Source organism: Archocentrus centrarchus, chromosome 14, assembly GCF_007364275.1.
Source record: "Archocentrus centrarchus isolate MPI-CPG fArcCen1 chromosome 14, fArcCen1, whole genome shotgun sequence".
Lineage (NCBI taxonomy): Eukaryota > Metazoa > Chordata > Actinopteri > Cichliformes > Cichlidae > Archocentrus > Archocentrus centrarchus.
In genome coordinates this window covers 37,864,876-37,888,429 of record NC_044359.1, presented here as the reverse complement: position 1 = coordinate 37,888,429, position 23,554 = coordinate 37,864,876, and the positions used below count along the sequence as shown (strand labels likewise).

Sequence of the window (23,554 nt, the reverse complement as noted above, 5' to 3'; positions counted from 1 at the left end):
TGAATAAATAATGAATTCAGAAAGTACAGAAGGTCCTGTAGTGTACCTGACCTTCACTTTTCACACAGGTGTGAACCAAAAGGATACAAGACAATGTTGAAATGTGTCCAGCTCACGTGTTTGATTGTCCTTAAATGGCCAAGTTAAAGCCTAGACTTGGATCAGGAGAGGGTGCTGGATGGGTCTTGCATATGTTTTGTGTCTGGTAGACACCCCATTTCAGCTAAGAACATCAAGTCTTGGAGGACCATGTTTTACATCTCTGCTGTTGAGGTGTGTGCACAGAGGTGCTGCTGTCAGTGCCTGTCGTGCCAGAAAAAACCCCAAACCAGAGATTAAGGGAGCAGTCAAGCTGAAGGATTTCTACTGAGACCGTTTAGCTTGTGACACTCTAGAGGCAGCCGGCAGTTACTGACAGGCCTAGTGGAGTGTGGTGCTGGCAGTGGCTAAGGTAAACACTGTGTGAGGAGTTTCATGGGGTCTTTGAGCAAGACTTTTGTTCAGCCTTCTGACAAAAAATTCAATGACTCTGGAGGGGAAAGCAACCATCTACCCATCCTGTATACAATGGGCATGAAGTGCTAGTGAACTTAGTTGGGATTGTAGTCGGTTGGTGAGGGGAATACTTTGCACAGACGTGCCCTCCATGTAGGAAGCAGAGTCCAAGGACAAGGGGGATGAGTTTCTGAGCTGAGCTAAGTGATATAGTTTAAAAAAGCTATCACAAACCAGTGGCCAGACTCTTTACCCTCTCAAGGTGAGTTAAGAGGAATTTGCCCGACAGTCTGCATGTGTTTTGTGGACTTGTTCGCGTCATTCGGGGCAAAGGTAAAGCTGTCAATTTACTGGTCAATCAATGTCCCTACCCCTGCCTATATTCACAAATTTACCAAAAGAACCACAGACCACAGATGCAAGCAGCAGAAATTAGCTTCCTTTGAAGGGTGTCTGGCCTCAGACAGAGATAAGTTAGGGTGCTCAGTCATGCAGGAAAAGGGTTCAGAGCAGAGCAGCTGCTCCTCTGTATCCAAAGAAACCAAGTGCAGGTCTGGCATTGGTCTTGGGCTCCTCCAAGGTGAAGTTTTCAAGCACGTCCAAACGGGAGGAGACCCTGTGGAGTATTAGCGTATCTCAGCTGGCTTGGGAGCACCTTGGTAAAGCTGGAGTTGGTGGTTGGGGAGACAGAGGGTCTGTGGGTCTACTGCTTAGACTGCTGCCTCTGCAACATGGATCAAGACATGTAGCAGAAAATGGATGGATGGTAGAATAAGTAAATCAATAGTATTTATCTGTTTGTTCTCTGTAGAATGTGAAGCTTTTCATACAATTTATTTGTCAGAGAAGTAATTTATGCAAATTTTTGAATCAAAATGATATAATTCTGTTTGCCACATATTTTAAAACTCTTCTCTGAGGGCCAAGTTTTTACCACTGAGAATAATGTGCTGCATATATATGTGTGTGCGTGGAGATCTGTTCATCAATTATCTATGTGAAGAAAAGCTTAAGCAGGAACATTCAGCATTACTCCTGACATTACTAATAGTAATAATGTATGAATGCTTGTGCGTGTGAAATATGCATGTGAGTGTGCATGTAAGTGTGTGAGACAGTGCATGTGCATATATCTCATTCATGCATGTCTCTATGTCACATCCAAGACCCTATGTCTACATCTGCCCTACATCACTAGATCAGCCACTATTTTTTTATGTAATGGTTTCATTGTGGGGCATATCACTTATTTATTTTAATTCTGGGGCTTTTGTCATTATAATGTGATGAGAATTAGTTAATCTGTAAGTACAGAGTGATACTGAGAAGATGGAGCATTGTTCCTGAATTTGTTTTAATTTGTATTAAATCGAATTGTTTAATCCCTAGTGTATTATTAAATTCATTTACTTTAATTCTGTGATGTCTCTATGAGAAAAGCAAAAGCAATTAGGCGATGAGGTCTGAACCTGGAAAACATTTTGTTAACGATTACTGCCACAGACTAAGAGCCCAGCCCTGGCCAGTGGATCAGTACGAGGCTGTGTGACAGCCGGTCGGTGGAGAGACCCAAAATGTCCCCCTGCGTGTTTGAAGGAGAAGACACAAGTGTCACACTGGTCCTTTGAAACTATGTGGACAAACTTCACATGTTCTATTAATGGCTACTGATTATGAAGCCAAGCAGTCCTTCGTAGGTGTATGACTGGCTGTGCTCTTGTTGTGGACACAGACACTGATAACTGGAGGTAAGTAGTCATTCCTGTTATATTTCTTTGGAGGTCTGCTGCCTGGATATATGCATAGTTGATGAAATGTAATGTAAAATTTTCTGTACACCTTTGGACTGAATTAGAGCAGAGACTATGAGCCAGGCTTTCTCATCCAACATCAGTCAAAAATGGTCAAATGGGCAAAAGATGGTCAAAAAATTCCCATAAACACTCCTAAACCTGTGGAAAGACTTCCCAGAGGAGTTAAAGCTGTTATAGCTGTGAAGGGTGGGCCCACATCATATTACAAACTATAGATTTGAAATGGGATGTTGTTCATGTGTGTGTGTGAAAGCAGACAAGCAAAGACTTTTGGCAATAAAGTATATATTAGCATCCAGATCAATAGTGATATGCTTCTTTCTGCAACACATGAGTATGATGTGTCTTTTTTCAGCTGAGATATGGCCAAAAAATCTATTAAAGGGAGTTTCCATGTTTCAAAGTCAAGTAGCCTGCAAATACAGAATCTGATCTTCAACCTCAAATGTGTGACTGTACAGTTATTTTTTCCAGTTTGACATACTGTATTAACACAATGGACCTAAAAACACACAAAAAAACATAACATTTGAGTACAAAAAAGTTAGATTTTTTTACTATTTTTATAATTTAAAATACAAATGTAAGTTGTAATTTTCAAAAACTTAAGTACAAATTTTGCAACAACAAAGTTTTATACTGCATGGGAGCATAAACCAGACCGTGTGAAGGGGAAGGACCCAAACGCAGGACTCAGAGACAGGCAGACGGCATGTAACGAAAAGCGAGCCTTTACTATGACTGATAATTTAAAAGAATCAAAGAAGGAGAATAACAAAACTCAGAAACCTAAACTGGGGAAGAAGGCAAGAGAACACGAGGAGCAGAAAACACAGGAACACGATACAGCCACAATGATAACAAGCATCTGACAAGAGACAAGGGGACGACCGAGACAATAAATACACAGGAGGGAAGTGGCAACAGGTGAGGAGCACAGCTGAATGTAATCACAGAAGGAAGTAAAATACACACAAAGCACAAGAGACAAAGACCGACAAAGTAAAACAGGAAACAACTGAACACGGAGACAACAACGCAGACTTGACAACACTGACACAAGAATGTAAACACGAAGAGGGAGGAACTAACTAAGCAACTTAAAACATGATTACATATTCTTGAATGGGAGAAAGGACAAAACCAAACTTCAAAAAGTCCATAAAACTGAAAAACCCGGGGTCAGAGACCAGGACCATGACACACCCAACTATTTAGATTAAAATGCAGGCAATGCCTCAGGCATTTTCTCATACAACTATTTACAGATCAATCAGGTGTCACAATAAGATGCCACAAAATGTGTTTGTGCCGCTCCAAAAACAGTTCCTGTCCATCAGAAGACAGAGGGGCCCGTCACAGGCCCCACACTTTCAGGTGTGTCACTTCTCCTGTTGTCCACCTGGAGACAGTGTTTCCATTTGAGTCTGACTTTGGTGGCTTTTTGGGCCTTTTGGCAGCATCTGCCTTGTCCATGACCACATGACACAGTAAACACACTAAAAACACTACAAACTTATTGCACACTCCAAACATGCTAAAATCTCTCAAATTTCAAGCCTCACTATCAGGATCTCTGCCTCTCCTTCCCTCCATCACTCTAACAACTTTAACCTGTTCCTCAGCAACCAAATGCCGCGCGCTGCCACATCATGTTTTGATTAGTTGGTGTGGTGCCTTCTTCCACCAATAGGAAGGGGGATGCCGGGATTTTTTTGTTGTTTTTTGCTCACAAACACTTTCTGCTTGAAACTGTTTCTTCCTGCACCAAATGTGTATCACACGTGAGGACAATATACAGAGTTGTGATCAATTTTAAATTATTGATTATAACTCTATTGTTACGTGTTCCATCAACACAATTTTAGCTTTAATTTAGTCTGAAGATTTGAAGGGCACTTTTGACACAAGTTGAAACAGAGACACATCGAGGCTGCATCCTGTTGCTACATCATCTTAAATCGTCATTCGAACCTGTCGGCACACCCCTCAACTCCAACCCAAGATGAGGATTTTTTTTTTCAGTTGTTTTCTTTATTACGTCGACCCAATCAAGGCAAAATGCAATCAGGTGATTTACGAGTCACTGGCCATCTTTCGTGCAAATTTGGTATGAATCGGTATAATTAAATAAACTCATGCACAAATCAATGTGATATTCCAAACTGTGGGAACAATATTAGCAGGCACTAAAAGTAAAAATGTCCTCCAGGTACTGACCTCATCACCTAAGGGGCAAATAAATTAATTAATTCAATAACATGCTAGGGATTAAGCAATTAGAACTAAAGACATCAAATTAGAACAAATTCAGGTACAAAGCTCCATTTTGTTGATGTCAGTCTGTGTTCATTAACAGACAATATTTGTCACATTATAATGACAAAAGCCCCATAATTAAAATAAAGAAATTAAACCCAGTGATGTGGGATGATGTGGATGTGAGGATGTGATGTAGAGACATATATGAACGCCACCTGTTCTTGGGACACATGCACGGGCCCATACACACTTACATGCATTCACATTTCATCTCCACAAGCCTTATTATTGCAAGTATTACTTCATAAAAATTGGTTAGGCATCCAAAGAATCATTCAACAGGCTGATGTTTTAAAAAATGTGAAATCATTTCTAGTTTCACTGAGTCTAAACAAACCAACAAGCATGCAACAATGAATCATATAGTTGTGGTCAGAATTTAAAGACACTCATCATGGATGTAAATGTCACGGTAATTTTGGGCTTTTTGGTGACTTTTTGAAGTGTCCTTTTTCTGGGGTGGAATGACTGTACAGCATATATGTTTCATGACTTTAAAAAACAAGTCTGGGTACATAAGTTTGAATTTATTTAGGATTTTTTTCTAATCCAAACAGGGTCAGAATTATGCATACAGGCTCAAATATATACATACATTTAAATATTTTAATAAGTGGAGATGAAGGTTCTGCTTGACAAGGCCAATGATCTTCTCATTAGTGACTGTGACTGACTGCAGCTGGTAGCATAATTGGCCAAAACAGTCCAAGATCTGAGAAGGAGAATTCTAGATTTATAGTTGTGAAGGTTTATTGGAGCCATTTCTAAACAACTGCCCATTCCAAGATCATCACTTCAAACTGCTGTATAGAAGTACGAGTTATTCAGATGTGTCAACTTTTTGTCAAGGTCAGGAAGAAGACCCGAATTGTCACCCAACAATACAACAATAACTAATTTCCTCTCATGTGAATGAGAGGAAATTAGTTAGAATATTCATGAACAACCCAGGAACCACCAAGGCTAAAGCCTGGCATGAACTGGAAACTGCTGGAACACCAACTTCACCGTCCACAGTGAAGCGAGTTTTACATCGGCACGGACTGAAAGGTGCTGAGAGAGAAAAAATCACCTGCTCCAAAACTAACACCTTCAAGCTCAACTGAAATCTGAAGCTGCCCTTCAAGGATGAGCCAAATGCCTTCTGGTTTTATGGTTAGGTTGAGCTATTTGGCCACAATGACAAAACGTATGTTCAAGGGCTGTTTTGCTGCCAGTGGTACTGCTACATTGCACAAAGTGGTGGATGGAATAATGAAGGATGAGAACTACCTTCAAATCTTTCACCTTTATCTCAAATCAACAGCTAGATGGTTGGAATTTGGACACAACTGGGTGTTAGAACAGAACACTCAAAACAATGTACATCAAAATTTGGTTTGGAATTGATAAAGCAGGCTAATATTTCAAATCAATTCAATTCAATTCAATTCAATTCAATTCAGTTCAGTTCAATTCAGTTCAATTCAGTTCAGTTCAGTTCAGTTCAATTCAATTCAATTCAATTCAATTCAGTTCTATTCTATTCTATTCTATTCTATTTATATAGCACCAAAACACAACAAACAGTCGCTTCAAGCTACTTTATATTGTAGGTAAAAACCCTACAATAATACAGAGAAAACCCAACAGTCAAAACAACCCCCTATGAGCAGCACTTGGTGACAGTGAAGGAAAAACTCCCTTTAACAGGAAGAAACCTCCAGCAGAACCAGGCTCAGGGAGGGGGGGTCATCTGCTGAGGGGGGAGAGAGACAGGACAAAAGACATGCTGAGACAGAGATTAATAATACCTAATGATTAAATGCAGAGTGGAGTATAAACAAAGTAAATAAGATGAATGAAAAGAAACACTCAGTGCATTATGGGAACCCCCCCCAGCAGCCTAGGCCTATAGCAGCATAACTAAGGGAGGGTTCAGGGTCACCTGATCCAGCCCTAACTATAAGCTTGATCATAAAGGAAAGTTTTAAGCCTAATCTTAAAAATAGAGAGGGTGTCTGTCTCCTGAATCCAAGCTGGAAGCTGGTTCCACAGAAGAGGCGCCTGAAAGCTGAAGGCTCTGCCTCCCATTCTACTCTTAAGTATCCTAGGAACCACAAGTAAGCCAGAAGTCTGAGAACAAAGTGCTCTCTATGGTACTATGAGGTCTTTGAGATAAGATGGGGCCTGATTATTCAAGACCTTGTATGTGAGGAGAAGGATTTTAAATTCTATTCTAGATTTAACAGGGAGCCAATGAAGAGAAGCCAATATGGGAGAAATCTGCTCTCTCTTTCTAGTCCCTGTCAGTACTCTAGCTGCAGCATTTTGGATCAGCTGAAGGCTTTTCAGGGAGCTTTTAGGACAGCCTGATAATAATGAATTGCAATAGTCCAGCCTAGAAGTAATAAATGCATGAATGAGCTTATGGAAGCCAAGGTAATGCCATCCAGAGTAAGTATCTGGTTAGACACGATGTTTCTAAGATTTGTTTCATTCAGATTCCAGAATGGCTTTCACAAAGCTTTGACCTCAACCCTGTTGATTGTGATTAAAAGGCAGGTGTTTGCGAGGAAATCAAAGAATTTCAATTAATTCTACTTGTTCTGCCAAGAAAAGTGGCCAAATATACAGCCAGAATTAAGACAGAAGCTTATTGAAGACTACCAAAAGCATTCCTGAGGAACTTTTAACTAAATATGAGTGGGGGTGCATGTATATATTTGAGCCTGTATGTATACTTTTGGCCCTGTGAGGATTAAGAAATTCTTTTTATGCTGGTGAATAGAAACTATGAGCTGCAGTCAGTCATGATCACTAACGACAAGCTGATAGACCTTGGCCTTGCCAAGCAGAACTTTCATCACTTATTAAAAGATTAAATTGACTGTATGTATATATTTAAGCCTGTGTGTATAATTCTGACTGGATTAGAGAAAATAAATTAAAACTTGTTCATCTATTCTTGTTTTTTTTTACATCATTAAAGATGCATGCTGTAAAATCATTCCACCCTGGAAAAAGGAGAGTTCAAAAGAAATAATTAAAAGTCCATGATTACCATGACGTTCATGCCCGAGCTGAGTCTGTGTAAACTTCTGACCACAACCATATGAAGTTTGCAACCCATAAATGCCTCACCTCAACTGTAAGTGCTGGGAATCAAACCTGTGCCCCTCCCCGTCATCTAGTGAGGGATTTCTGATAGGATGAAAAAAAATACATATTTATAGCCATCACCTGATAAATGTATTTTATAAAATACTGTAATCATGCTATTCAAATTATTCTGTTGATTTTTCATACAATAAGACATTGATTAAAGAAACACTTGGAGACATGCAACACAGAACAAAATGAGACATCTGAAGAAAAAAGCCACGAATGTTCTGATCTTAATGTCAGAGATTTAAAGTTATCAACACCATTATCACAAACATCAGAGCATGTTAGTTGATACAGAGTATGCCTGCATGGGAAGGCACTCAGTGTATGTACTTCTGATGTGGACTGAAGTGTGTTAACTGCAGCGTGGAGCATAGCGTGCAAGTATGCAAAGGAGGAATTAGTCTATAATCTGCTTGTTTGAGACACTAGTCTGTGTATGTGCAGTTTTTCAATACAGCGTTCAGTATAATGTTATGTAATACAGACAAGATTAGAGTAGATCAGGCACACACACACACACACACACACACACACACACACACACACACACACACACACACACACACACACACACACACACACACACACAGTGTGTGTCAGTATGCATCACATTACTGAGACTTCTGATATCACTGTGCATCAAGCATACTGCAGCACACCACCACCTCGCTCTCTCTCACACATCTTCTCTCTCTCTATTTCAGTGTGTGTTCCAGCTCGTCTTTGCATTCTGTGTAAATATGAAAACATTATGACCAAATGACTGTTCACTGTGGCTGACTCTAAAAAGAGAAAGAAATGCAGACCTAAAGCTATCTGCAATCATTATGACTGACGCAGCACATGAGCAAACACTACTACTGACAAAGTGGGGATGCCCCTCAAGAAATAAACTGGATGTATACAGCCTGGGGGTGCATGTAATGAACATTAAACTAAAATTAAGCATTAAACAAAAAATAAAAACTAATAAAAATGAGCAAAACCACTCTAAAAACGAATTAAAACTTATTGAATTAGAGAAAAAGTTACAACGAAATAAAACTAAATTATAATGTAACATCCAAAACAATTGTAATCTAGTATAGCTGCATTTGTCTCTCTTTTCTTATAATTACAGCAACTCTTTTAAACTAAAAGCCAGTGTAACACCGAGTGTCTGAATCTTAGAGACCCAGATACAAGAATGGTGCATGCTGCTGTTTTAAAAGGAAACTTTTTAGCACTTTGAGGATGATTACAATTATGGTTCAGTGAATTAGCTTGATTATTCTGTAAACACAAGACTATTCAAATGCTGTAAACACAACTAAATGACAGTATTATAGCAGGAATCTGCCATACTTTAACACTTTCTTTTAGTTCTAATATACCATCATAACATTCTAATTACAAGAGATTTCCAAAATCTGCAAACCTTGGACACTAGCACTGTTCTGCTACTTGTTTTCTTCCTTTTGGACGATCATCTGTTTGAGGGATACATCATTGTGTGTGGATTACAAGGAGCAAATGAGAACAGGTCTGAACTGTCAGAACAGCCTTTAATATTGTGTCTCCTGAAAACTCCCTAAGACAAATTAGCAGGTCCTGAAAAATGTTAGGATCCATGTAGCATATGTTCATTTCAAGTGTATGAGTAGAACACAATGGCCAACATCAATCTCAAAGGCTAATAGGGATACTTCTTGGCCAGGAGTAAATAGTTAACGTCTTAAATCCAAAGAGAATGACAGGCTAATCCTTCACTCAGCAAAGCCTAAAGCAGGTATCCTCTTAAAAGATCACTCCCCTGGAGTATTCCTCTACCATTCTGTAATCCTTGTCAGTTTCTGACTTACTCTAACATAGATGAACTATGGAGTTTATGTGTTCATTTGTACATTGTCATATGTACCTTTCCCCTTCTGAAAATGTTTCACTCCATCATTCTTATTCAATAACAAGACCAGCTGAGGCAGCCTTATGTTAAGCCTTACTCTTAGATTTGACCTGATGGAAACATTTTCCTGCTTGTTCCTGAGCCTAATAGCAGCTTACTTTGTGATTAGGTGCTGTATAGCTGAGGTGGTGTGTTGCTAATGTTTGGCTCTGACTTATTCCATTAAGACATCTTAATCTTTCTGCTGTTTAGGCTGGGGACAGCTGTCAGGGAGAGAAAGGACTGAAAACCTCAGTGAGAGACCTCTTAGCCCACAGAGCTCCATTGTGAAATGTTTTAGTTGTACAATATGTGATATACTGGAACAGAAACTAATTGTGGTGTATACAGCTGTTTGAGCTGATATATACTTCTTTTTTGTTTACAAATTTTGAAAATTTGTAAACAAAAAATAAAGTGTGCAACATTCTGTAGACCTTTTCCTAATGAATACTCATGCCAAGTTTTAGAGGAACTGGCCAACAAAATAAGGGAAGCTTCACCCCAGATCAGATTTGTGCACTTTTAGATCTCTGCCTTACCACAACATATTTTAAATACAATGATGGATTCTACAGACAGAAGCATGGATGTGCCATGGGCTCCCCAGTGTCTCCCATTGTAGCCAACCTTTACATGGAGGAAGTGGAAAGTAAAGCTCTTGGTTCTTTCAAAGGGATGGCACCTAGCCACTGGTACAGATATGTAGATGACACCTGGGTCAAAATCAAAACCCAAGAAGTAGAAGCCTTCACTCGTCACATTAACTCAGTGGATAAATACATACGTTTTACCAGGGAGGACACCAGAGATAACAAGTTACCATTCCTGGACTGTGCGGTGCTTATCGAGGAAGATGGAAGCCTCAACATTGAAGTTTACCGGAAGCCCACACACACAGACCAGTATCTCCTCTTTGACTCCCACCACCCTCTGGAACACAAACTTGGGGTGATCAGGACCCTACAACACCGTGCGGAAAGTGTTCCCTCTAAGGCAGAAGGGAAGCATAAGGAACACACACACATTAAGAAAGCCCTCAAAACATGCGGTTACCCCAACTGGGCCTTCATCAAATCAGCTAAGATGCACAGGAATGAAGGCCAAACACAAACTACAGAGAATAGGAAGGACAAGAGGAACAACATTGTCATCCCATATGTGTCAGGCTTGTCAGAGAAACTCAGAAGAATTTTCTCCAAGCATGACATCCCAGTATACTTCAAACCAAGTCACACCCTAAGACAAAAACTGGTTCATCCCAAGGACAAACCCGCCAGACACAAGATCAGCGATGTAGTGTATGCTGTTCAGTGCAGTGAAGAGTGCTCGGACCTCTACATTGGTGAAACCAAACAGCCTCTTCACAAACGAATGGCACAACATAGAAGAGCCACTTCGACAGGACAAGATTCAGCAGTACATCTGCATCTGAAGGAAAAAGGGCACTCTTTTGAGGATACCAATGTTCACATTTTGGACAGGGAAAACAGATGGTTTGAAAGAGGAGTGAAAGAAGCCATCTATGTCCACTGTGAACAACCATCATTGAACAGAGGAGGTGGATTATGTCACCAACTTTCCCCCGCTTACAGTGCTGTCCTGAGCTCCCTTCCCAGACGTCTCAACCCCCATTCACACCTTTGTTCCAGTGACCTCAATAGGCCACAGGAAACAATGGAGCGGAGTCCTAAATTGGTTTCAACTGAAACCACTGATTAAATATGACCCACGCCCTCTTCACACCTGGGCACATGTGTTCAAGCACATGATCAATAGAGGGTCATAACCACCTCCAGGGGACTACGCCCACAGGGGTTTAAATACCTGGGTCTCTCCACCATTTGGTTGAGAACTGAAGAAGCCTTTCGGATGAGAGGTGAAACGTCTTCAAGAAACAAAAAGAAGTCCAGTCGCCTTTTTCAAGCTCCAGAGACTACTATGACCTGGATGACTGAGAATCTACACAGACATAAGGGAAGAGTTAAACATAAATCTACAGTATTTCTTGAAAATCAAAAATCAGAAATTCATTTGCAGATTTTTATAGATTTGCCCAGTGAATACTTGCAGCAAAATTCAAAAGATTCAGTCAATAAAGAAGGGAGAATAAGTCATTGAAGGTAAACATAAATGTACTGTTTATCTTCAAAAATGTCAACAATTCTTTAAAAAATTTAAAAAATGGAAATTAAAAAATTGGTCTGAGGCATTTTGTCGAGCTTTGCACATACCACGTTTGAAAAGAGCTGGCCTAGGTAAACATCAATGTACAGTACAGTGTGCAGAAAATGTACTTTTTAAAAATAAAAAAAAAAGAAGACTTCAAATATTAATGACCGTGGAGTACTGAATTTAGCAAAAAGGTGATGACGACGGACAGCTCGGCACCGGATCAGATCTGCAGACAGATTTCTAATGCCACAGGGTGAACTGAGTTTTATTACCATGTCTCCTGTTAGCTTAAAGCTAAACAGGTTAAACTGACTTAAACAAGAATTTCACTTCATTTATGTCATAAAAGTTGTAGCAGAATGGAAGCATTTTTGAAGGTGATGTTCGTGACCAGAAGAAAGAATGGAAAATGGTCTGGCACGTATAAAGCACTTTTTTACTCTGAGCACTCAAAGTGCTTTTTACTCCACACATTCATACAGGCGCTTTTTTCTATGCCATGTCTAACATTTGCACACACACTTAGACTCCAATAGATGCAGAGGTCAGCTGTCACCGATATCTAGCCATAGAGGGCAAACTGGGGTTCGAGGATACTTCAACATGCGGACTGGAGTAGCTGGGGAATCGATCAAACAACACAACAAAATCATAAAGAGACATTCAGCAGTGACCACGACCAAGAGCAACAGAAATACAAGGTCTACAGCAACAAGGTGGTTTTCAAATTGCTCTGAGGACTAGTTTTAAAAAGTCCACCTCTGAAACACTGATGGGAAACAACACATCTTCACACACTGCATCAGAACTCCACACAGAGTTTTGATGGCTTTATAAAATGGCACACAAAGACAGATGAGTTATGACAGGGGGGGGTACAGCAGGGGCAGGGTGGACAAAGTTTCTGCCTGTAGTTTTAGTAAATAGGGAGGTAATTACCGTAAAAATGAAAAACCATCCAACCTGTTTATATCTTCTTCCCCTAGTAAGTGCTTAGGAAGTGAGGAATAACTCCCAGGGGAAGTAGGAGGCAGACCACACTTGTACTCCAGAGTGCCCGTGTTGATAGGGGAAGAGATATGATTTTCCATGGGAGGAGAGAAAGCTGCAGAGGAGCAGAGTATAAAAAGAGCAACAGCTGAATAAACAGCTCACAAGTTTCTATGGCACCAAGAAGACAGTGCTGTATGCACACTAGCTCTAACTTGAATTTAACAGCATTTTCTTTTGTCAAGAAACATTTTCTTTTGTTAGGATGAAAATAGTGATTTTAAGTTACAATATATAACATTTTTTGGAGTGGATTAAATAAAATATATAAACAGCACAAAAAGTAAGGAAATTTGTGTTTGGTCAATTATTTAACAATGCTGCTTGGCAATAAATTTTATACTATTGGAAAGCCTGTTTATTCCCCTTAAATGGAGACACATCTGTAAGGAAAATGCATTTGTGAGTTGTGGGTTTAACTTGTTACAGTAAATCTTCTCTGCCAAACAGCTGATTCTGCTATTGACTTTTATTTGGTGCAGTTTATTGGATTTGGATAATTGAAATCTGAAGAAACAAGATGTATTTGCAATTTAACAATTTATTCATTTAACAAAGAGAAGCCTCAGCAGCATGTGGAAGAACCAAACACAGCCTCAACAGCCTGACACCTCCTCGTGCTGGTCACCAGCTTGGTCACACACCGCTGTGGGTTGGCATCCCATTCTTCAAGCAGCATTCCTCACAAGTCAGCAAGTGTGGTTGTGTTGGTCACTCTGGCATGAACAGCACGCCTACAAGTGTTCAGTGGGTTTGAGGTCAGGCCTGCAGGCACGCCATTCCATCCTCTTCACTCCCAGATTCTGAAGGTAGATAAACCCTGTGGGGGGGCGAGCTTTGTCATCTTGGAGGATGGAGTTCGGTCCCAAACTGTGGAGTAATGGGATTGCCACTGGATGCAGAATCTCATCTTGATATTTCTCTGAATTCAGATTGCCTACAACGATGACAAGCCTGATTGTCGGCACCCGGAGTACCAGAAGCTCAAAAGCTGACAGCAGAATAAGCTTTTTGGCATTGGCAGAGAACATGTGCACAACCCACAAACTCAGCTCTGCTGCTCAACCCACAAATGCATTTTCCTTACAAATGTGGTTCCATTTAAGGAGAAATAAACAGGTTTTCTATAAGACTTATTGTCAAGAAGTACTGTGACAACAAAGAATCAACCAGACAGTTTCCTTACTTTCTGTACTTAGTCTATATATGGTGTGCAAACAAACAAGCAAGCAAACAAACAAGCAAACAAACAAACAAACAAAAACACCACTTTGCAGGTTTGTCCAGAAGGATTACAGACATGTATACTATTCTAATAACAATTTTGGAATTTTACATATTTATATTACAATTTGCAACAAACCCAAAGGATTTTTTCATGAGTTTTTTTTTTTTTTTTTGGATCAAACCACAGCTTAAGTCCATTGAGTTGGCTAAATATGACCTCAAAATGTGATCTTGTGACTATAAGACATGCAAGTAATCAACTGTTTGCTAACATTTGTACCATAGCAACTTTATATACCTTTTATATATTTGTGAACATATACTGATTCACAGCCAGGATCTCAGACATGGCTTCAGTATTTACAAATCTCAGTAATAAACAGGAACATACCTGTTAGACTTCAGTATATTCTACTGAGTAACGCTCTCTGCAGTCTGGTATAAATATTCCAGTGATACATGACTACTAATCTTTTCCATTACAAGATGTAAAGACTCACAGTTCATGATATCAGGAGGCCCGTGGGGATCTGACAGGTAGACATTGGTGGCCTTCCCCACCTTTAGATAGACCACGTCTGATGTGTTCTTCAAAATGGCCACAGCCTCTTCATGAGAAACTTCCTCCAAACTATAGTTGTTCACCTGTGCAGACACATATAGGAGTTTAGAAGCTATCTTGGTTTTTCCTTATTGCTCAGTTCAGATGAATCCAGCATGCTCCCTGCCTTCAGGAGACTGGATTATGACAGATGGTCTTCGGGTGAGAACACAGCAGCAGAGAGGTAATTTAATTAAGGGGTGGTTAAGCAAGAAGGATGCCCTCCTCAGAGACAGCAGGTTGCTTTCACAGAGTGCGTCAGAGACTCATTTCATTGCTTCATTATTACTTTGTATATCATTTTGGATATATAATGTCATCAATTTGGTATTTTATGAGTTTTTTCATAATTAAAATATACAATTATGGCAACATTGTAGTATGTTAGGCGAAACGAGCCCTTTGATTCCTTAAATGTACTCTAATATTTCACTGAATATAACTGAAGTTTTGTGCCAAATTGGAAAAAAAAATCCTTAAGAGACTGAGAGAGATTCCTTCGAGAGCTATTGCATTCCAGAAACTGGAGTGGATCCTGGAACCAAGCTTCATAAAAGCTCCTGTACATGCAGAGTTCACCCACATTCCACACAGCATTTCTCACCATTAATAATCTGTCTCCAACTTGTAGCCGGCCATCCTTTTGTGCGGCTCCGCCATCAATAATTTTGGTGACGTATATGCTGTTGTCACCAGGGATGTGCTGGTTTCCGACTCCACCTGCAATACTGAAGCCAAGTCCTGTGTATGTATATATATATATTGACAGCAGTTGGTTAGTTTCAGGATATGACAAAGGAATGTGTATCATATATAAAGTATATAAAGACGCTGTAAATGTGACATTTATTGGCTGAAGGCGACTATTTTTATTTATTTTTTTGCAGTTTCATAGGCTTTCTGGCAGTGAGTAAGTTTTAAAGTAACCTCAAGGGCTTAAGTTCCTGCATAAACAAGGAAAGTATCACCCTTTCATTCAAAGTAAATAACTCATCATTTAACATTATGTCCCACTGTATTCTCATGCTGAGCTATGGATTATCCCTGCTTGAAATCATTTCAGCTTAGCTGTGACTCAGGGTCAAAAAAACACGACTCAGTGAAAATGTATCTAGATCAATCTTGCTGTACAGTACACACAATGTGCTGTAGTGTCACCATAAACTGCACATTATCAACAATTCAATCACATTTATAACCCCTGCTTTCTGGGTCTATACTAACCTTTAGGTCCTTTGATGAGCTTGATCTCAATGATGGTTTCTAGCATTGGCCTGCGGCGGCGCACATACAAACGAACAATAGAACCTGCAACCTTCAGGGCCTCTACTGCTTTACTGTGGGAGACTTCAGACACATCGGCATCATTCACGCGGAGGATGCAGTCATTTACTCTGGAAAAGGAATAGCAATAAGTTAATAATTCACATATCAGTATCATCCAGATTTTCAGAAAGTGATATAATGCTAGGTGTGAGGAATGGGTTTCCAGGGCACAGCACGGATAAAGTGTTAACCCTGAAAGCTGCTGCAGAGTTAAGCCCAAAATCCAGCTTTTATCTAATCACAACTTTTTTTGATTGAGAGCTGTTCCCAAACAAGAGCAAACTTTTGTTAATAAACACCAACATGTTTACAGTACAATCACACACACACATACAGTAATGTTGTGTACATTTATGCTGACAGGGACTGGGCTAAACTAGGACCAAGCATGCACATGTGTAAAAGTGTGTAAAAGATAAAACCAGCAAGCAACTGAGTTTGAATTCCACATCCAACACACACACACACACACACACACACACACACACACACACACACACACACACACACACACACACACACACACACACACACACACTTTTCATGAGCAAAACAAACATAATAAAAATAAAATAAATAAATAACAAATATGAATAATAAGAAGATAAGACAAGAAGATGACCTTACTTTCATTTCCAGTTACTTGGTATTAGAACTAGCCTGGGTAAGTAGAGTTACTATTCTTGTGCAATTTATAAAATCTGTACAAAACATATTAAGATTGTACAACAATGTTCTTGCTTACTATCAACTAGGATATTATTACTATATATGACCATAGTTCTAGAAGATTCACTTCAACTGGTAGCAGCAAAGCTCTGATCTTTACTCAGCTTTAATTTATTTTTGTTGTATTTTTTTTTTATATAGTACTGATGGATCCTTCTGTGGGGTTTATGCACGAGAAGAGATTTTTCCATTGAAAGGAGCAAATCTAGAAGATCCCACCCCATTCCAGCTGAGATAAAGAGCTGTTTTCATGGTTGCTGATTCAAAGGTGAAGGCTTGGAGTGGAGATATAAGTTCTTTCTGCCAACAGTCATCATGGGAAATGTGAACCTTCTGCCTAACAAAAGTGATGAGCTGAAGATATTGTTGAAGACTCACTGAGTGCAGTCTTGTGTGTTTTACTGAAGCAAAACAGCTCAGACTCTAATGTGGATCTACCTGGTTTCACCCTCATACGGTCAGACTGAGATGCTAAAGCCAGTGGCAAGAAAAAAGGTGGGGGCCTGGCTTTGTTTGTGAGCCACAGATGGTGTAATCCTACACATATCACTGTCAAGAAGAGGACGTGTTGTCATGATACTGAATTATTTGCAGCTGGTATGCAATTTGTTGACTGTCCTACCAGAGAATTTAAAACCCTTTATCTGCTGTACGCCACTGTCAAAGAAGCTTACAGAGCTGCTGTCTTCCCACCACTGTGTGCAGAGACAACCTGCAACTAAACTCACAGACACCTGATGCTACTGATGCTATTGCTCTGCTCTGTAGAGACACAGTCATACCTACAAAAACTGTGAGCTGTTTCCACAAAAACAAACCCTGGATCACAAGTGGCATAAAGGCAGTCCTCAGCCAGAAACAGTTAGCTTTCAGGGACGGTGACAAAGAACGGCTCAAGCAGGTGCAACATGAGACGAAGGAGAGACTGAAAATGGAAACAGTGGAATGGAAAAAGAAGATAGAAAGGAATCTACAAAACAGCAACATTCATGAGGTGTGGAGTGGAATCAACACCATCTCTGGTTACAATGAGAAACGGCAGCTGCTTATGGGTGATGTGGAACAAGCTGTTCTTCAACAGATTTGACTCTGCAGTCCCATCCAACTACCGGCCAGTAACCTGCCTCAGTACAACATGGAAACTCCTGTCAGGCATCATAGCAGCTAAGATGAGCAGGCACGTGACACAATTCATGAGCGAGGCCCAGAAAGAAATTGGCAGAGAGACCGGGGGAGCAAAACACCAGCTACTGGTAGATAGAGCAGTCACTCTAGACCAGACTGACCAACCAGTGCACAAAGACCACCAGCTGGGATTTTATTTTTTTTGTCACTGACAATAAGTTATACATGCAGGACATTCTTTCTTATGGAAAGCTTGTATGGGGTCACAGAAAAAAAAACACACACACACACACATCTATTCTAAGCTGAAGGCTAAGCTGATAATATTCAACATGTATTTTCACTGACAAAAATGTGGGTTCAGTGTGGGTGCAATCATGAATACATCAATGCTTACAGCTCTCCAAAACAGCAATGTCCATAGGAAACACTTTAAATTGCTCCAAGCAGTCCCTCGTGTCCAGCTGGTGCACTAAGTATGCTTAGTGCTCTGCTATAGGGTCCCAGAGCAGTGACAGGAGGTCTGTCTGACTTCCATAATCTCAGAGCAAGCCAAATCCCTATCAGGACTCCCTCCTTACCATCAATTACACGCATCAATTAGGCTAAGTGTGATTTAACCCCAGCCTATTTCTTCTGTGATTGGCTTGACTCTGATGCTACACAATTATTATGCACCCCTGCAGCATCTGTGATCAGAAAGTTATTCTCCAGACCTGTAACTCGGGAAAAACAAAAACAAAGGCTGGCCTGCACCCGAAACCAGAACCATCCCAAACTACTGCTGTGAAAAAACAAAACAAAACCCAGTGACACTGGAGGGATAGCACTCAGACAGAACAACAAAGACTGATAAAACAGAGAGATACAGTCAATCTGCTTCTTTTATTATATGAACTCCATGCCTTTCTGGGAGGATTTCTGAATTTACTGGCTTAAACTGTAGCTGTAGCACTTAAGCATTATAGAGTGTAGACTGCAAATGCTAACGCTGTAGAGTTTAGAAAGTTCCTTAATGTTGGAGGTAATTGGCAACAAGTTCACCAGATTAAATAAATGTTGTTTTTCAGGCTTGAGAATAAACAGTTTAATTTGTCTCATAAGGGAATGCTGTTATTTATGCTAATGAATGAAAATAGTTCAGAAGTTTTTACTATACAATGAATGCATCTTGCATCTCAGAAGTCGCCAATCGCTCCACTAAGGAGCATTAAAGTGCTGGAGATGACTTTTAGCCCCTCATGCACTCAAAATAAACTAGACACCAACAGAAATATTACACTCAATATTATCTCAAAATTGTTTCCTATTAATAAACAGAGATACATTCAGTCCAGTTTAGAGGGCGGGATTATCTTTCAGTCATCCTCTTGCTGAGAATTTCTTCTATAATGGTTTTTGTCATATGGAAGATATAAGTTATGAGTTCTGTTTTTTATCTTTTTTTTTGTTGTTCTCTTTTATCACAAAAGTGTATGTAACTAACCTCAGGCGTCCATCCTCTGCTGCAGCTCCTCCAGGGATGATCTTGGTGATGAAGATGCCAGGGTCATCACCAATATGGGGGTTATCAGTCCCTCCAGCAATGCTGAAGCCCAGTCCTGAGTTACCCTGTGGTCATGAAAACTCTCTGTAATACCAATGATTGTGCCAGCAGAGCCGATTCTGTTTTCTTAAAAAATGTTTCCCATCTTTGTTGTCAGGATGATCCTCTTTTCTCAATTGTTTATATAACTAAAGAAGCTTCCCCTGCAGTATGTGCACTAGTGACACACATGAGGCATCCTAGTCAGATGCCCAAACCACCTCAACTGGCTCCTTTCGATGTGGAGGAGCAGCAGCTCTACTTTAAGCCCCTCCCGGATGGCCGCACTCCTCACCCGATCTCTAAGGGCAAGGCCAGCCACCCTTTGGAGGAAGCTCATTTCTGCTGCTTGTATTCGTGATCTCATTCTTTCACTACCCAAACCTCATTTTATTCTGGCTATACATCCGCGCAGTTAATTTCTTACTGTTACTTGGCTAAAATGCTATGGTTCTCGTTCCATATTGTTTATAGAAAAGGACGTAGCCCCTGGATCTGAGAAGTCATGCAAACGTGCATCAAACCTGCATCCTTTCTAACAGCCTGCAGGGACCAACTCTTTTGACTGGGAAAAAAGTCAATGTATAGAAGTCTTTGAAAATGCGACCCTATGGCTCACTTTATATATCGTCAAACCTCAGTAAATATTCTCCTAATGACTTTATGGTCTGCGTTGTTTGTTTCCAGTCATTGTCACTATAGCAAGTCATATCCTCATTTAGAGTAAAATAGGCAATAAAACAACATGTGCTTTAGGGTGTGACTTTCATATGTAGACATCCTAAATCCATTGCATATAGCTGCTCAATGTATAAGATACATGTCCTGCATGCGCTGGGCGGCATCATCAGTGATGTAACCTGGGGTCATTGGGTGTTTCAGGTCTTTCAATATGAGACACCTTCACCCAGGTGACCCAGCCGGGGTTGATCAGACTCCAACTTGCGTCCCAGCAGCAAATGTCCATGGATCCACCCTCTTTATCCACAGCCAATTTCTGGCTTTCTCTACGGCTTCACTCACAGATTTAATGGCCTTCTTCTTAGCCATTCCTATTAGACCCAGTTGCTTGAGGACTCTGCAGAGTGAGTGTCCTGCAAAGCCTCTACAGCCCACCTCTACTGGTTCATAATAAGTCTTCCAGCCCCGCTGCCGGCACTTCTCAGCTAGTTCCTGGGACTTTGCATGCTTTCTCTCATTGGCCTCTTCTATTCGCTCTTACCAGGGCACTGTGAGTTCCAGCATGATCAGTTGTTTTGTTCTCTCTGAGGTGATGATCATGTCTGGTCAAAGTGACGTGTTGACAATGCTCTGAGGAAACCTCAGCTGCTTTCCCAAGTCTACCTGAAGCTGCCAGTCAGAGGCTCTGTGGAGAAGACCTGATCTTGTCTCGTGCTGTTGGCGGGGTTCTTCTCCAGCTTTGACAAAAGTAATTTCCCTCTTCAAGGCAAGATGGTATTTGCTTGAGCTGATGGTGCTAGCTATGCTTTTTTCAACTGCCTTGAGCACTTGGTTATGGTGCCAATGATAGCAACCTTCTGCAAGGGCCTTGGGGTAGGTGTTCTAAGGATCCTTTTCCAGAGCATAACAGGCAGTCAGGAGTCTCCCTATTGCCCCACAGATGGAGATTGGCTGGACTTGGTAGGACATCATAGAGAGCCTGGACAAGGAAGCGGACGCGGTGGAAGTCAGCCTACATGACGTCAGACCATTTTGTCCATGCTCCCTGCTGCCTAAGCCCTACCGCCCTGCACACTCGCTCTTCCTCAAGGCCTGCTCGGACTTCTTCCTGTATCAGATGGTGTCTCTCCTTCCCCCCAGCTTTGCTCACATGGGTCTTTGGGAAGTATCCCAGGCCTGCTCTCCCTGTTGCCACCGTGCCTATCAGCTCCTTCTGCCTCAGGCGTGACTCTGCCACCTCCACTGCTTTGTCTGCCGTCCATTTCCTCCCTGTTCTAACCTCAATGCCAGCTGATGAAACTTTCTCATCTCAGGAGTCCCTATACTGAATGGCTACTCTTGTATGTGCCACCTTAAACTCTTCTGTCAGACTGTTGAAGTGGAGTTGCGAGATGTTACTTTTTCCATAAAGAGCTGCGCTGCCAAGGCTACGGGGAAAGCCCAGCCATCTGCAGAGGAAGCAAGTGATCTTCCTCTCCAGGGACTCCACTCTTGACACTAGAATCGAGTACTCATAGTATATACAAAATTACAGAGCTACAGCCTGAGCAGCCAGATCTGCAGGACAGCAAGTGGCTGTAGCTCAGGAGGTAGCGCGGGTCGCTCACTGATCGGAAGGTCGGCGGTTCAAATTCTGGCTACTCCAGGCTGCAGGCCAATGTATCCTTGGGCAAGATACTTAACCTCAAGTTGCTCTCCAACACAAGCTTTGGAGTGTGAATGTTAGGTAATAAAAGCACTTAGATTAGATAATCATGGAAGTGTGAACGGGAAGAGTTTACTGTACTGCTATGCTGAGGCATGCCCTCATAGATTGATTAAATGCAGTTGTGGGATCTGAGATACTCACCCGCTCTAGAGTGATTTCTTCAAACTCATATTCAATTTCTGTGCCGTTGACCTAAGAGAAGGAAAAAAAAGACTGAGCTAAGACATGCAGTTCATATTTTCAGTCCACTACACATTGCTGTAAAATTAAAATGCATTTCTCTGCTGCTAAATTATATTCACAAACGATTATGCCGAGTGCTGATTCTCCAAGCCCATACTTATATTGAACATGACAGGTGTTTGTCAACATCAGGCTCAAGATGATGATTAATCAACATGAACTATTTCTGTAATGTGAAGGGTCAGTTACACAGGAGACAATCTCATCTTGTACCGTATTTCAATGATTATTTATCAGGAGTGCTTCTGTCATTATTCATTCATACAGAAATAGTATAAATGTTTTAGTTGCTGGATATCTTGTGCAATTGGGCATAAGTTTTGATTAGTATCAGAAGTCCACATAATTGTGGAAGCAGATTAGAAATGAAGCCTAAACTAAAACAGTAGCAGTGAATGAGAGCTGCAAGAAGATGTCTGTTAATATGCAGTAAGTGAGCCTCTTTGCTAATGACATATCCAAAGTTAAGGAAATAAGTTTGTAGTGTGGGTGTTAGAGGTACCACTCACTATAAATAAAGGTGATTGGTGTGAACAATGCCTTGATCACAACAATGCAACAGCGCAATTGCAAAAATGCAGTATGACTGAAGACACAGAATACCAACATCAAAACCTCATCTAACTATGAAGCATCATGGTTTGCTGCTATGAGACCTCAGGGTCTGAACATCGTGCAACAATTACTCCAGGCCAGTAAAGGCCTGATTATTGTATGGTCTTTATCTCACAATATAAAGCATCTTGAAGTGGCTGTTGTTATTTTGGAACTATATAAATAAAATTGAATTGAATTGAATTGAAGGTGTAACAATTTTCTTATCCAAGGTTTAGTTATTTAGATAGTAAAAAAAAGAAAAAAAAAAGGTTTTTACCACAGGCACGAGTACTATGACCATGGATAATCACAAATTCAATCTTCAATTAGAACCATTGCACCCCTAGAGGCCAACATGAAGTCTATGGAAGGCTGGCAGATGGAACCAAACAACAAAGCAAACAAGAACGTTCAGGCTTCAGAACAGCTGAGGCAGTCCTGCCCGTAACCCAGGTGAGATCCTCCAGGATGACCTGCAGAGGACTGTTGAATTGAGACAATCTAGAAACAGTTGTGTGATGAATGATTTAAAAAAAAACTAATTTATTGAAAAGGTTCCTTGAAAGTAGTATATGATCAGATCCTCAGTTTATGAACAAAGCTTTATCACATGAGCAAAGTGACTGGATGAATGTCAGTAACATACTGTTCAATTCAGTTTTATATAGCACCAAATCACAAAACAGTCGCCTCAAGGTGCTTTGTATTGTAGGTAAAGACCCTACAATAATACAGAGAAAACCCAACAGTCAAAACGACCCCCTATGAGCAGCACTTGGTGACAGTGGGAAGGAAAAACTCCCTT

General features: G+C 40.6%; 1 protein-coding gene across 1 annotated transcript in view; it reads right to left on the bottom strand.

Moving 5' to 3' along the window:
• dlg2 (discs, large homolog 2 (Drosophila)) overlaps positions 1–23,554 on the bottom strand; it is a 208,278-nt gene that overhangs the window by 53,161 nt on the left and 131,563 nt on the right. The window contains 7 exon segments of the mRNA XM_030747140.1: positions 7,755–7,814; positions 12,841–12,982; positions 14,655–14,799; positions 15,360–15,496; positions 15,980–16,149; positions 19,422–19,546; positions 22,051–22,101. Of these exon segments, the coding sequence (XP_030603000.1) occupies positions 7,755–7,814; positions 12,841–12,982; positions 14,655–14,799; positions 15,360–15,496; positions 15,980–16,149; positions 19,422–19,546; positions 22,051–22,101 (830 nt within the window).